We start from the raw sequence: 12914 nt of genomic DNA, 5'->3' as shown, positions 1-12914 counted from the left end.
GCCGGTGAATAAGGGGTGGGGGTGTCGGTGTTTGAACACCCAAAAGTCAAAACACCCCCCCCCCTATTTAATACGGCCTTGATATGGGTGGAACTGAAATAGGGTACAAATTAACCCTCCACTTTTAAGGCAAAGAGTAAAAATGAGGGGGGGGGGGGCAGATATAGTAGCCACACGATCACCCGCATAAACACACGCTCTCATACGCAAATACACACACACACACACACCTTTTGGGGGCCTCCTTTCCATTTAAAATGTACAGGCATGAGACGCGCAAATTACAAAAATATGCGCCTCCTCATTTTGGTGTAGGAGGTGGGAATTCTTATTCCTTATCTAGTATTTTTTAGGACGAAATGACACTGTCATGTCTCTCATATAGCTCCGTTTAGTCTCATTTGACAACGCCCCCTATCGTCATCGTCAGCATGCCTATAAACATATGTTAGCTAATGGACTTTTACCCCCCAAACTCGTTAAAAATTCTTCTTCTTTTTAAACGAAAAGCAAATGCACCCCGACGTTCGTTATCACTAGCTCTTTTATTGAAACCCTCATGACCCATTGACTTTTGAAAGTTTACCCACCGTAATTTGGTCAAAATAGCTAGGTCGCCAGCTCGCCATTGCTTATATAAAACATGTGCAAAAAGTCGAACTTTTGACGCAATTTGCCACTCGATTGTAAGGTTATAAGTCAAGAACACGAAGGATAACAAGCATGAATTATCATAGATCAGTTCTGATTTGTTCATTATGTCCATTTCAGCCAACCCCCACCATAATTTTTCCATTTAGTATAGGCAAGCATTTTGCCGTGGTAAGCAAAAACATGTATATTCATGAACACCATGGACTATTCGATTATTAACAGAGGGGTGCAATTGTGCACCACATCAAACTCCCTTACTTTCAGTCAAGTATTTCATTGTATTATGTAGTTTGGTAGGTTTATTTTACTAAGTTCAAGTTTTATTTCCACATCTGATTTTAAAAAACACAAGTACAATTTATATGCATATATATACATTAACAAACGTTAAAATGAAACATCTTCAATCTAAATCATAATATGGTGGAAAAAAACAAAGGCCAATAGCCTATCAGGATTATTCCCAAAGATAATAAAATTTACATAAAAAGTTTCTTAGATTTATTAAAAACGAGATAAAAATACAGAGATTAAAATAACACAAAGCATCAATAAGCAAAACTTACCCGGACAAATCCATTACAAAAAGACAGGAAACAGAAAAGGCATTTATGTAAAAAATAATAGTAATTATACATATTCATTAACAAGATTTTTCTTAAGTTTTCTTTTAAAAATTGATACAGTTGGGCAAATTTAGAGTTCTTGAGGTAGTTTGTTCCATAATTTTGGTCCGGCATAAATAATTGTTGTTCTTGAGAAATCATAAGTAAACATTGGCAGGTGGAAAAGATTTGATTGACGAGTTTCACAATTCGTCACATTTCTATTACAAATAAAACAGTCATCTAGAAACTTTGGAAGTATCTTTTTAGAGTAAGAAAACATAACTGTTTAATTATCAGATATCAATGATAGTTTAAAGATATGGAAAATGTTCTTGTATTTTATATTTAGCAAAGCAGTCTCACATACAAAATCACTATCAAGTGTCGTCTGATCCGCCGATTGCCGTCTGATATATACGTTCGAAGGCGCATTAATATGTGGACTGTGATGTACACAGTTTACTCGTCATTGTAGATTTATGATTAGCCATCTGTCATGTATTAGTCTTTAATTGTTGACACACATACAATTACCACACACATGAACACTCTCACTTTCCCTCCCCAACACACCATTTCCGCACACCCGGTTCACACATAATACCCAATTGCATATACACCCTGCAACATAGTGGAACATTCTAGTTTGGTAGTGACGGCGAACTAGCTACGTTTGTGCTGGCGATATGCAATATGCACAAGATTTATGAACTTTAAAGTTGAAAGTCGGGTTAGCGACGTCATCCGCTCCCTCCTCCCTTGTGCCTCCTTATATACGTCATGACATGTTAGTTTCAAAGTTAGATGAAATTGAAGAATACTAACTAGACCATTTTCGTTTTGTAACGGATTCAAATTTAATACACAATATGGTGTCAAGTACCTCGTCACAATTTTTTTCTTTCACCTGTTACGAATAATTATATTTCAAGAGTCAGTATTCGAATGGCATACATTACGTGTTGTAAGGTAGGTCGGACAAGCCATAATATTTGACCTACATTGACCTTTAACGGATGGACATACGCGTTTTGTTAACGTATTCATTGTGATTGTCTCTGTCTCTGTCAATGTCGTGAAAAACATGAAAAACAAGTTGATATTACCAGATAGAGGTTTTATTTGGATTGTTTGTCATTTAAAATCCCGTTTTCCCCAATTTCCTCACAATGCAGATCCCGGTCTTCTAATTGGTTTATATGGGTCATTGGCGCGTGCGAAAGTGTGCGAATCAGTAGCCTATCAATCAATTTCTTATCACCAAAATCGTCTCCTTTTTCAACTATTCTGCTCCACATTGGTAATATTTGTATTCAAGACAGACTCTTACAGAGCACACCGTCCACAAAAAAACAACACAAGAGAGGGACACTGCTCCATTAAAGGGATAGTTGAGTTCTGTTGAAGAGGGCGCTACACAAAACAATTTGTTGTGAGAAAATGAAAAACTGATTGTGAAATTTGAAAGAACATACAATTTAAATGACAAAATCATCTTTGTTTGATCAAATCGGTTCAGAGACGGCTGAAATATCCATAAATATAATGATTTCTAATTCTTGTGTATCACCATAAATATTAGATAATTTGAAAAACCCGTTGAAAAAAAATCCCGCCTTTTACGTCATACTTCAGACAATGCCAATGTTGGCTTTTTTGTTGGCATTGTTTTGTTGGTTATATAACGCACAACCAACCGGTCCGTGTATTGTTATTTATAATTAAATAATTAATTAACGGTCACCGTATTTGTTTGATTTGATTTGATTTGATTTTTGCATTTTTCCAATTTATATAATAACAAAATAACAAAGAACATATAAACGTAAGGTATATTACAAAATATGCATACAAGGATAACTTCATGTCATTTTTTTTTTTTTTTACTTTTTTTTTTATTTTTTTTTTTACATATGTACATATAATAACGAAACTTAACATATTATTATGAATTTAAAGTATTATCCAAACTATCAGTGCAGGAGACCGCAATCATAAGCGAAGCTTGACTAGGATGGCGGCCTCAAAAGGAAAAAAGAAAATCTTAAGCTCCAGTCCCATATAAAGCCGGACCAGCACGGACGAGCACGGACCACTCCGGACCATCCCGGACCATGGTCTGGGGTGATCCGGGATGGTCCGGGATGTTTTGTTAAAAAAAGTGTGATGCTTTTAAGCTACAGTCCCATATACGTCCGGACCGTCCCGGACCATCCCGGACCCCATCCGGGGTGATCCGGGATTCGGTCCGTGTTGACACCGTGTTGGCACCGGGGTGGTCCTGGATGGTCCTGGGCGGTCAATAACTCACTCCCGGACTGCCACGGATCAACACGGACCGCCCCGGCGCCACTACGGATGACCCCGGACCCAGCACGGTGGCTACACGGATCACCCCGGATCAAACTATTGTCCCGGACCGTCCCGGACCACCCCGGCAGTTTTTGACCGTCAAAAACATCCGGGGTCGACTCCCGGACCGCCCAGGACCATCCAGGACCACCCCGGTGCCAACACGGTGTCAACACGGACCGAATCCCGGATCTACCCGGATGGGGTCCGGGATGGTCCGGGACGTATATGGGACTGTAGCTTTAAGGTAAAACTTAAAGTGAAAAAGCTTTTAAACGTTCTTTGTGTATGAGTTTGTGAGTGTGCTGTGCGAGTGTGTATTGTGTGTAAGCGTGTGTGTGCGTGTGTGTGTGTGCGCGCATATGCGCGCAAGCGTGCGTGTTGGTATGTGTAGCGAATAGTGTATGTGCACGTAACTCTCTGTTGGATGGTGGAGTGGAAACAAAATGTAGCCTTTCCAATAAAGGAAACCAAGAATACAAAATAGTATACGAAATTTGCAAACATAAGCTGCAATTAATGTGACCAATATTTGAGATATGTATGATAATTGCCTATATTTATGATAATTGTTTGAAAGTGGAGCTGAATTGGTATGATGGTATTGGCTAGATTTCACACATTTTGGGGTCTAAAATTACCTTCATAGCAGTTTTAGGTTCTTAAAGGGCACTAGAAATGTCATAGATAAGAATAAAAGCATTAACCATGCACTTTGAAGGCATTTGCAGTCTGAAAACAGAACTCAACTATCCCTAAGATGCATATAATCAGAAGGCGGCAGATCTCGTTGGATCAAAGAAAGAATCCCGTCGAATGTCCATCTGTTATATATAAGTCCATGACCATACTAAAGCAGAGATTCTTTTGAGTATTTTGTAAGGACTCGAGTTACAAAAAAAGGAAATGAATAGGAAATTTAATAGGATAGGGCATGACGTACCCTACTAATAATAATGATGCGTCATCCCGAAAATAGTACCAAAAATGTCTCAATGGTACTTAATGATACCTAATTACTTTTTGAAAGGAATTCTCTTTGATCTGCCTTCACAATTAAATTTCTTACCTCACAAAATGTTCACCACAATTAACAGAGGGCGTTTATAACATGAAAGTTGTTCTTTTTATACTACAATATCGAACTGGCTATGGTGGGGGTTAAAAATTTCAGTTTAATTCCAATTTCAACTTTATTCCACAAATGCAAAGTATATGTACACTAAGGCGCCTTGGATTAATTCTCATGCACGAGAAGCCGCGGCCTATTTTTTTTTTTACCTAAGAACGCATGCAGGAACGCTGCATTGCGGTAATCCCGGATGCGGGATTTGCCCACGAATGTGTGTCTGAAAGACGGGGACGTCTTTTTCAAGCCAGAAAAACCGCGATCGATTTTTCAACCCATTTAAAGATTCGTCATACTTGTTTAGCTCCCTATGCGGCTAAACTAACTTATTTCCGCTTATACAGCGCAAATACAAAACATTTCTAAAAACACTGAAATATCCTCTCATTTTAATTGTTGTCCTACATGAAGACAACTAAACAAACAAAGACTCTGGCCCGAATTCACAAAGGAGGTTTGTCGACAAACCTAGGTTTATGTGCGTCATATGACGCGTTTCGACGTTTACACCTTTTAAAGACATCATAAACTTTTATTGCTGTGCATGGACCTGCCTTGCATGAGTTGTAGTGTTTCTTTTGTACGGAGTTTTCTCGGCACCTTGTACTGGTTTGCAGTCATTGTGCTGTTATCCAGGATGAAATCCTGCAGACGATCAAATGTGCCGGGTTTCACGATGTGCACAACAGGAGGGGCTATGCTTCCTTCTTCTCGGAACATATCGTAAGTGGCAGAATGCAGACGGAGCTCTTCATCGACCTTTTAATGTTAATACCAAACATATGCATTATATATGAAATCTCATTTATATAACTGGAAAATGATGATGATAAGGATAATAAAAACAATAATAGTAATATCGATAATGATAATTATGATGATAATAAAAATAATAATAATATAATAATAATAGTAATGAAGATAATAATACTGTTACTACTATTACTATTACTGCTATTACTACTGCTAATACTACTTCTACTTCTACTACTATTGACAACCTGGACCAATTCAAAGCTTCACTCAAAACTCACATTTATTGGAGGAGCTCGCGCCTTTTGAATGTTTTTTGAAACAGATATATGGCGCCATACAAATGCTGTTCATCATCATCATCATCTTACTACAACTTCTAATACTCTACTACTAAGACACATAATTGATGCACAATTAATTAATCATATATTAGCACAAGCATAGACAAATTAACAAAACTTAATGAGAACAAAATTAGACTTCAATATATGGGTTGAATTTTGACAAAGTACGGTAAAAACAAGCAGCAAGAAGCAAGAAGCAAGGAAACAAATAAACACACACGCGCGCACCACAACGCTCTCTCTCTCTCTTCACACACACACACACACACACTTTTCACCATATAAAAGTTCTTAATTTCAGGTTAATACAACACCCTTACCTTATTGAGCGAGATATCAGCAGAGGAAACTTCATCAGGGGTAGGAGAAATCTCCAGAAACACCACGTAGAATGGGCGATGGTCAGCATCATCTTTGTCTGCAGGGAGGCAAGAAGAATAAGAATATTTAAACCATGTATGCAGGTGCAGTGGCTCTTCAGTGGAGCTTACCACTGATGTTTTATTATGTGAAATTCTACCGACTTGATAACGAGAATACGAGGCAGTCCTACGCTTTCGAATATGAAACACGCGCTCAATATCTCCTAGTACTTGCCGATCAATTTCCTAAGTATTTCCTAGTGTTTGAAGTATATCGTATATGCAAAGATTATACGATGGGTCTACTGGATTAGTGGTTACATCTACGGACTGTGGATCACATGGTTCACAGTTCGAGTCCCGCCATGGCAATACGTTTGCTCTAAATTTGCTATTCTCCACCCAGGTGGAGGATAAGGGTACCTTGTAGGAATTTAATCCTTGAAGGCTTTTAGCGCCAGAGCCATGGGCTGCGAGGCTAAAAACAGGTTAATAATACAACTTTGTAGGCGTCGTAAGCATCGCCCAGGATGCATATATGCACATTAAAAATGTACCTATTAGTATTATCACTATTATTACTGTCAATATTATGATTATTATACTTACTCTTCTTCTTCTTCTTCTTTCTATTCTTCCTCTTCTTATAACTATTATTATTATTATTATTATTATTATTATTATTATTATTATTATTATTATTATTATTGTTATTATTATTATTATTATTATTATTATTATTATTATTATCATTATCATCAGTATTATTACTATTTTTATTGTTATCATCATTAGTATTGCTATTATTAATATTATAATCAGTAGTATTATTACTAGTATTATTATCATCATTATTACCATGATCATCCAAGAGAAAGCTTTCCGCTACAGCATAATCATTCAGGCTGAAATTAGACCAGTGGTTTACTGCAGCCTCTATGGCTTCCTTCACAATGCTTTGATCAAGTTTCTCATATTTCACGTTGAGCATCTGGCCTGATCTGTAGTTAGGAGAAAATGTTGCTTGTATTAACGTCCATTAAACATAATGAAACGAGCATACCATTTTAATTGTTTCTGAAACGCCTGCCAATAACGCAAAATAAAATTCTTGGAGGCATGTATTATGTGTTTAAAAAAAGAACTCGAATTTTTATTTTTTTTAACCAAGGGTACTTAAATGGCTCACAAAATGTATACTTACATTGCAGCTCTCATACTTAGATTAAGTAAATGTCCTTTCCTTTCAGTCAAAATCTATTTTGCTCATTGGGCTGTGACTTTTACTGATAACCTCTTTGGAAAAAAAGATGGTCCAAGCTGCATGCCAATTAAATAAATTTGAACAATGACATTAACCCAGATGGTCACGATTGGGGAATTCTTAATTAGTTATCAGCCTGTCACTTGTATGATTTGCGAATTTTATATATATTAATTCTTAAAAAAAGCCAATTTTAAAACCTCCTAATTTAGTATTCATATGGCTTTCTTTGTATTAGTGCAGGGAGATTTTCACGTGCTGGTTTTGGGAAACTGCACGGTCATGAACGCACGGTTAAACAAAATTAACTACGAAGTTATCGAGGGGGTAAAACGGGAGTAACAAAAAAATCATACACTACTTTGATGCTATACCGGCTTACCTATACATGAATTCAACTACAGGTGTATTCAAGTGATAACGCCTAACCCTGATGACGTCACCACATCTGAACCGATAAATACCGAATGTCTGTGTGATGAGGATCTCGTACACGCCTCCGACCTCGAGTTCATCAATGAAGAGTGTCTTCGGCTGATCGTCATGCCTATGTCGAAGAGAAAATGTAAGTCTCTGTGGTTGATATCTGAATTTTTGTATATGGAATCCGTAATTAGCATTAATACCAAACAAACGAACTCATCAAAGGTTTAATACAGGAATTTTCATTGGTTAGGGGGTAATCATAGACTTTATCACAATGATGTAGTTAATACATTTTATATCTTTGATGAAGGCGGTGAAATAGGATGTGATTTCAGATTTTGGTGCGCCTGTTGTAAAGCAGTTTCCCATTTGGAAATATGTAAGAATGGAAACAGTTCCTCATCACTTACATCTCGTTTTCGGGAATGAATTCAAAGACACCAAGAGATGGCATGAGAACGAACTCGTCCTTCTCCTGCAGAGGCCAGAGGTTGATACCGATAATACCTTCAGTAGCACCCAGGGAACGACTAAATAATTGTACACCTGACAGAATATGAGAATAACACATTGGTAATAAATTTATAATAAAGTCAGTTCGCCTACAACTCAAAGTAGAGTAACACCTTCTTATTGCGATGCCACCATTAAAAGTTACTATTTTCAAAGCGACAGACGGCGCTTAAGCAGATATTATACTGTCAGGTTAAATAAAGGCGTGGTAATAACAACTATGATAATTGATATGGAAATGGAAATGAATAAATCTCCAATTTCATTTCAAACAGAGATGAAATAGGCAATCCTCTGCTTTAATGACACCTAACTTTGATATTAACCCTCTTAATCTTAAAAGGCAAAGCAGGGTGTGAGAGATAGAGAGAGAAAGAGAGATAGTAGAAAAGAGTGAGAGAGAGGAAGTGAAATAAAGATCTGGAAACTTTGCATGATGTGGTTTAGGACGACTGGTCGTTTGTACCTTTCAGATATGATTTCAGCAGTTTTTGCTTTATACCCACAGTATCGCTGGCTTGTACAAATTTCAAGCAGGGCCATACTCTTCTCAGTATGCCTTCAAATCCCTTCTCGAATTCTCTCTTCAGATCTGCCGCACGTTCCGGATCTCCCTCACCCATCTCTCTAACAAGTACTTGGTGAATCTCTGGAGGAACGTTGTTTGTCGACACTGTCCCGATCTCGATGTCACGAACGAAGTCGGGCCAACGTTTCTCAATCAGTTGCAAGGCAGACATCACGGTGGACGTAAAGTTACAGCAAACGGAGCGGACGTTTGGGTCGCGAAGGCCAAAAAGGAGGTGGACGTAGAGGGCGTCGTTAGGATCTTCAACCTGGAAACCTTCGCCTGGTGTGGTGTAGATCACTAGCAGAGGTTTCAGCGAAAGGGGTATCATGGATGCAGGACCGATGGGAATCCCGGTCTCTGTATATCTCCTCTTTGGTGCTGTATACAAGTTTATTTCTCGTTGAAGGAGACTACCATAACCGAATGCTTTAACACGGGCATGGATGTTTACCACATAAAGTGCGGATACTATAGTCAGAAAGGATTGACCATATGGCAACATCTTTGACTTTCCCGTAGTTCCAGACGTAAGACCGAATTTTATAGTTCGTTCTCCTGTCATGATACCCTGCTCACCTTTAGCCATGCGATCTACGAATGGTCTGTAACGTTCATAAGTTGTCAAAGGGTGTTTCTCTCTAAGGTCCCTCAAAGACGTCACAGAATCAAGTCCATAAAGTTTCACGTATTCCGTGTTGATGTTTACCTCGAGGATGGCCTTCAAATATTCTTCCTGTGTTCTTCGGGGGCTCTTCCAAGCTTCCTCATATCTGCTAACCTTTCTATAGCGGATAAATAACATCGCTGACATAATAAAGACCTGTGTGTAAGCTGATTTTACGCCATGCCCATACGATATCTGTAGTGACGTCATCCATAGTGATAGCACGGCAAGCAGTATACTTATCGTTCCGAGCAGCCCTGAAACAAACAAGAAAATCACAGTGTAAATAAGGTGGTGTGTGCATTTCAGGAAAAATGAGCCAGGAATAACAAATTTCTGTTTGTTTAAAGTAATGCTTGCATTTCCATAGTTTGATTAAACGAGTTCGTTTTCGCTGGCTCCCTGCCGTAGCAACAAACATAGTTGACAAAAGACTTAACTCCGCTTCGTGGACGATCAGCCAAGCACAAAGAAGACGAAAGAGGTGATGCAATATAAAAAACTACAATTATGGCATTTCTTTGACAAGTGCCCCTTTTCATTCACTTATCTCAAGTCAGACCATGTTCTCAAATCGAATATCCTTTGCATATTACCCCTTCTTGGAATAAGTACCCCTTTTATCTTGACAAGTGCCCCTTTTCCTTCGACAAGTTCCCATTTTCCTTTGTAATAGGTGTCCATTTTCAATTCTCATAAGTGCCCCTTTTAAGGAACGAGAAGTGCCCCTTTTCACTTTTGATAAGTGCCCCCTTTACCTCTGAAAATTTGCCCTATTTAGATTTGAGAGGTGCCTCTTTTACTTTGACAAGTGCCCCTCTTTCTAATGATAAGTTCGCCTTTTCCCTTCAGATAAGTTTTGTTTGTTTTATTTCCGAGAATCATCATAGAAACAATAACACAATATAACAAAATCAAAGACTTATATAACTACTGTATAATATAATGATAAACCGGTTCGATAGTCCATTAACCTAATGGCTGTATTCTTACTGTATTCTTGCCCCTTCACTTCCGATAAATGCCTCTGTTAGAATCTGGTCGGTATCCCTTTTTTTTCAACTAATGCACATTTTGTTTTATTGTAAGTGCCCCTTTTTCATTCCCATAATTGCCCCTTTTCATATCTGGTCATCGTTCCTTTTCAGGTGCGATACGTGCCACTTTTCACCTCTGATTATTTACTTTTACAGCGATACGTGCCCTTTCCCTTTCTAATACGGGCCTTATCCCCTTTTCATAAATGCCCCTTTTCATCTCTTATAAATGCCCCTTTCACAATCAGATCGGGGCCCTTTTTCCGTCGAAAAATGCCCATTTCCTATTTTCATAAGTACCTATTTTGTTTGCTTGTGGAAGAAAAATATTCGGTCCGACAACCAAAATGTTGTTGGGGATTCCCCGCGCAGGTTCGAACCCTGCCAACTACGCCAATTATAGTAATTCCTACTATGGACTGTGGTATACCCACCAAATCCTTATTCTGGTGAGTGCCTCTTTTAAAAGGTGTAAAAAGTGCCCCATTTTCACCTCTGATAATTAGCATTTGTACTTTGACACGAGCTACTTTTCCTTTCTGATGAGTGTCCCCTTTTCCTCTCATTATTAAACGCACCCACTATTTAAAGCTCGGTCGCTACGCGCACTAACATTTATTGATGATATAATTTTGTTACTTATCAAAGGTCTTTACAGTCTTCCGTTATGAGAATGTGCTTATAACCCCATCAGGATTGGATTACTTCCTCTTTTAAATTTAATTTATCGCACTGCAACCTCACAAATTTTAAAATTGTTTCCTCGCTCGCAAATTGATTTTCCATCACACCCAACTGCAAAGTATGATGCTTAAGCAATTGTACTGGGGGCACTCATCAAAAGTGAAAAGGGGCACTTATGACGATTAAAAATTGACACTTATTGCAAGGGAAAATGGGAACTTGTCGAAGGAAAAGAGGCACTTTTACAAGTTATAAGGGGCACATTTTAAAGATAAAGGGCAACTTTTCCTATGTAAAAAGGGGCACATACTTGGAAAGTGAGGGCGCTGTGCCACCTGCCCCTTTACCCCTCCCCCGGTTAGGCCTACCTTTGATTTTGGCGCTCTCCAAAATAAAGATGGATGCCAGAAGCATATTTGCTCGATATGCTGGAGGAAGAACAGGCCTTGATCTTCTGCACAAGGCCATGCAGCTGACGTATATGGTGCGCTTGACATGCTCGCCTTGCACTCATGCTCATACACTGTCGCTCATAAAGGTGGAATATTTTTTTTCAATCCCAATTCATGGAATTATTTTAAAAATAATTTAAAAATAATAGATCTAGATAATAGTATACATTCTCAGATTTTATTGAATAATAATTTGCCAATGCGTGTGTTGCGTGACTGCTAAAGCATGTGTATGCTACTATGCTTATCAACTAGGGGACCTATGCCCTTAAGTCATAAATGACAGTAATGAGGATTAATGCCCCACAAAAGGGCACTTATATAGCACATCGACACGGTTTTGATCCTGGGGCCTCACAGTTACGAGGCCATTGCTTTGTCACTGAACCGTGACTGTACGCAGCGGGGGCTAGGGTAGGGGGCAGTTTCCATAAATAAAATAAAAAACAGAAAATGCAATAAATTTTCAATAATTTATTGCATGTTACTCGGGTCCCCAACATAATTTTTTTTCCTGTGTGCCCATGCTTTGAGCCATAATGCATGGCCGTCCAGAGGATTTTTTTATGTTGGGGAACGGCCAACTGTCTTTGAGTTACGTTTAGCTAGCGGCACAGTGTCCCCCCACTTTTTCAAGTTCCCCCAAAGTGCCCCTTTGTATGTAGGAAAAGTACCTATTTTACTTTGACAAGTGTCCCTATTAATTTGTAAAAGTGCCCCTTCCCCTTTTCAACTCTGATAAGTGCTCCTTTTCTTTTGACACACACCCCTTTTCCTTCGACGAGTTCCTATTTTCCTTTACAATAAGTGTCCATTTTCCATTCTCATTAGTGTCCTTTTAATCTCTAGTAAGTATCCCTCTTTAAGTACGAGAAGTGCCCCTCTTCACTTTTGATAAATGCCCCCATCAACTCCGATAAATGCCCCTATTAAAATCTGATCGGTGCCCATTTTCTTTCAACTAAAGCTTTTTTCATCTCTCTCTCTCTCTCTCACTCTCTCTCTCTTTCTTTCAATATCTTTCCATTCCCCCATATCTTTCTCGCCTCTCTTTCCCTCATTATGTTCCCCTCTTACCTTATTAATTTGTCTCTTTTC

General features: G+C 38.5%; 1 protein-coding gene across 1 annotated transcript; it reads right to left on the bottom strand.

Moving 5' to 3' along the window:
- Positions 1-4353: 4353 nt before the first annotated feature.
- On the bottom strand, positions 4354-9781 carry LOC105439851 (jasmonoyl--L-amino acid synthetase GH3.5-like). Its single transcript, XM_030989891.1, has 6 exons — positions 8875-9781; positions 8306-8441; positions 7852-8016; positions 7064-7206; positions 6164-6261; positions 4354-5502 (listed from the first exon to the last, which is right to left on the bottom strand). Exons 1-6 carry the CDS (start codon positions 9779-9781, stop codon positions 5266-5268), a joined length of 1686 nt encoding a protein of 561 aa, XP_030845751.1. The 3' UTR covers positions 4354-5265.
- Positions 9782-12914: the final 3133 nt, after the last annotated feature.

This window comes from Strongylocentrotus purpuratus, unplaced genomic scaffold (assembly GCF_000002235.5).
Source record: "Strongylocentrotus purpuratus isolate Spur 01 unplaced genomic scaffold, Spur_5.0 spur5_scaffold_19, whole genome shotgun sequence".
Taxonomy (NCBI): Eukaryota; Metazoa; Echinodermata; class Echinoidea; order Camarodonta; family Strongylocentrotidae; genus Strongylocentrotus; species Strongylocentrotus purpuratus.
This window is presented reverse-complemented; position numbering and strand designations above follow the sequence as displayed.

Bases quoted from the DNA above. Each gene is read 5' to 3' on its own strand.
- LOC105439851 (XM_030989891.1), bottom strand. From the start codon at position 9,781: ATGTTATTTATCCGCTATAGAAAGGTTAGCAGATATGAGGAAGCTTGG. The intron at 8,442-8,874 runs GTACAAACGACC...ATATTCTGTCAG, and splicing joins GCTGAAATCATATCTGAAAG to GTGTACAATTATTTAGTCGT. The intron at 8,017-8,305 runs GTAAGTGATGAG...TCTTCGACATAG, and splicing joins TTCATTCCCGAAAACGAGAT to GCATGACGATCAGCCGAAGA.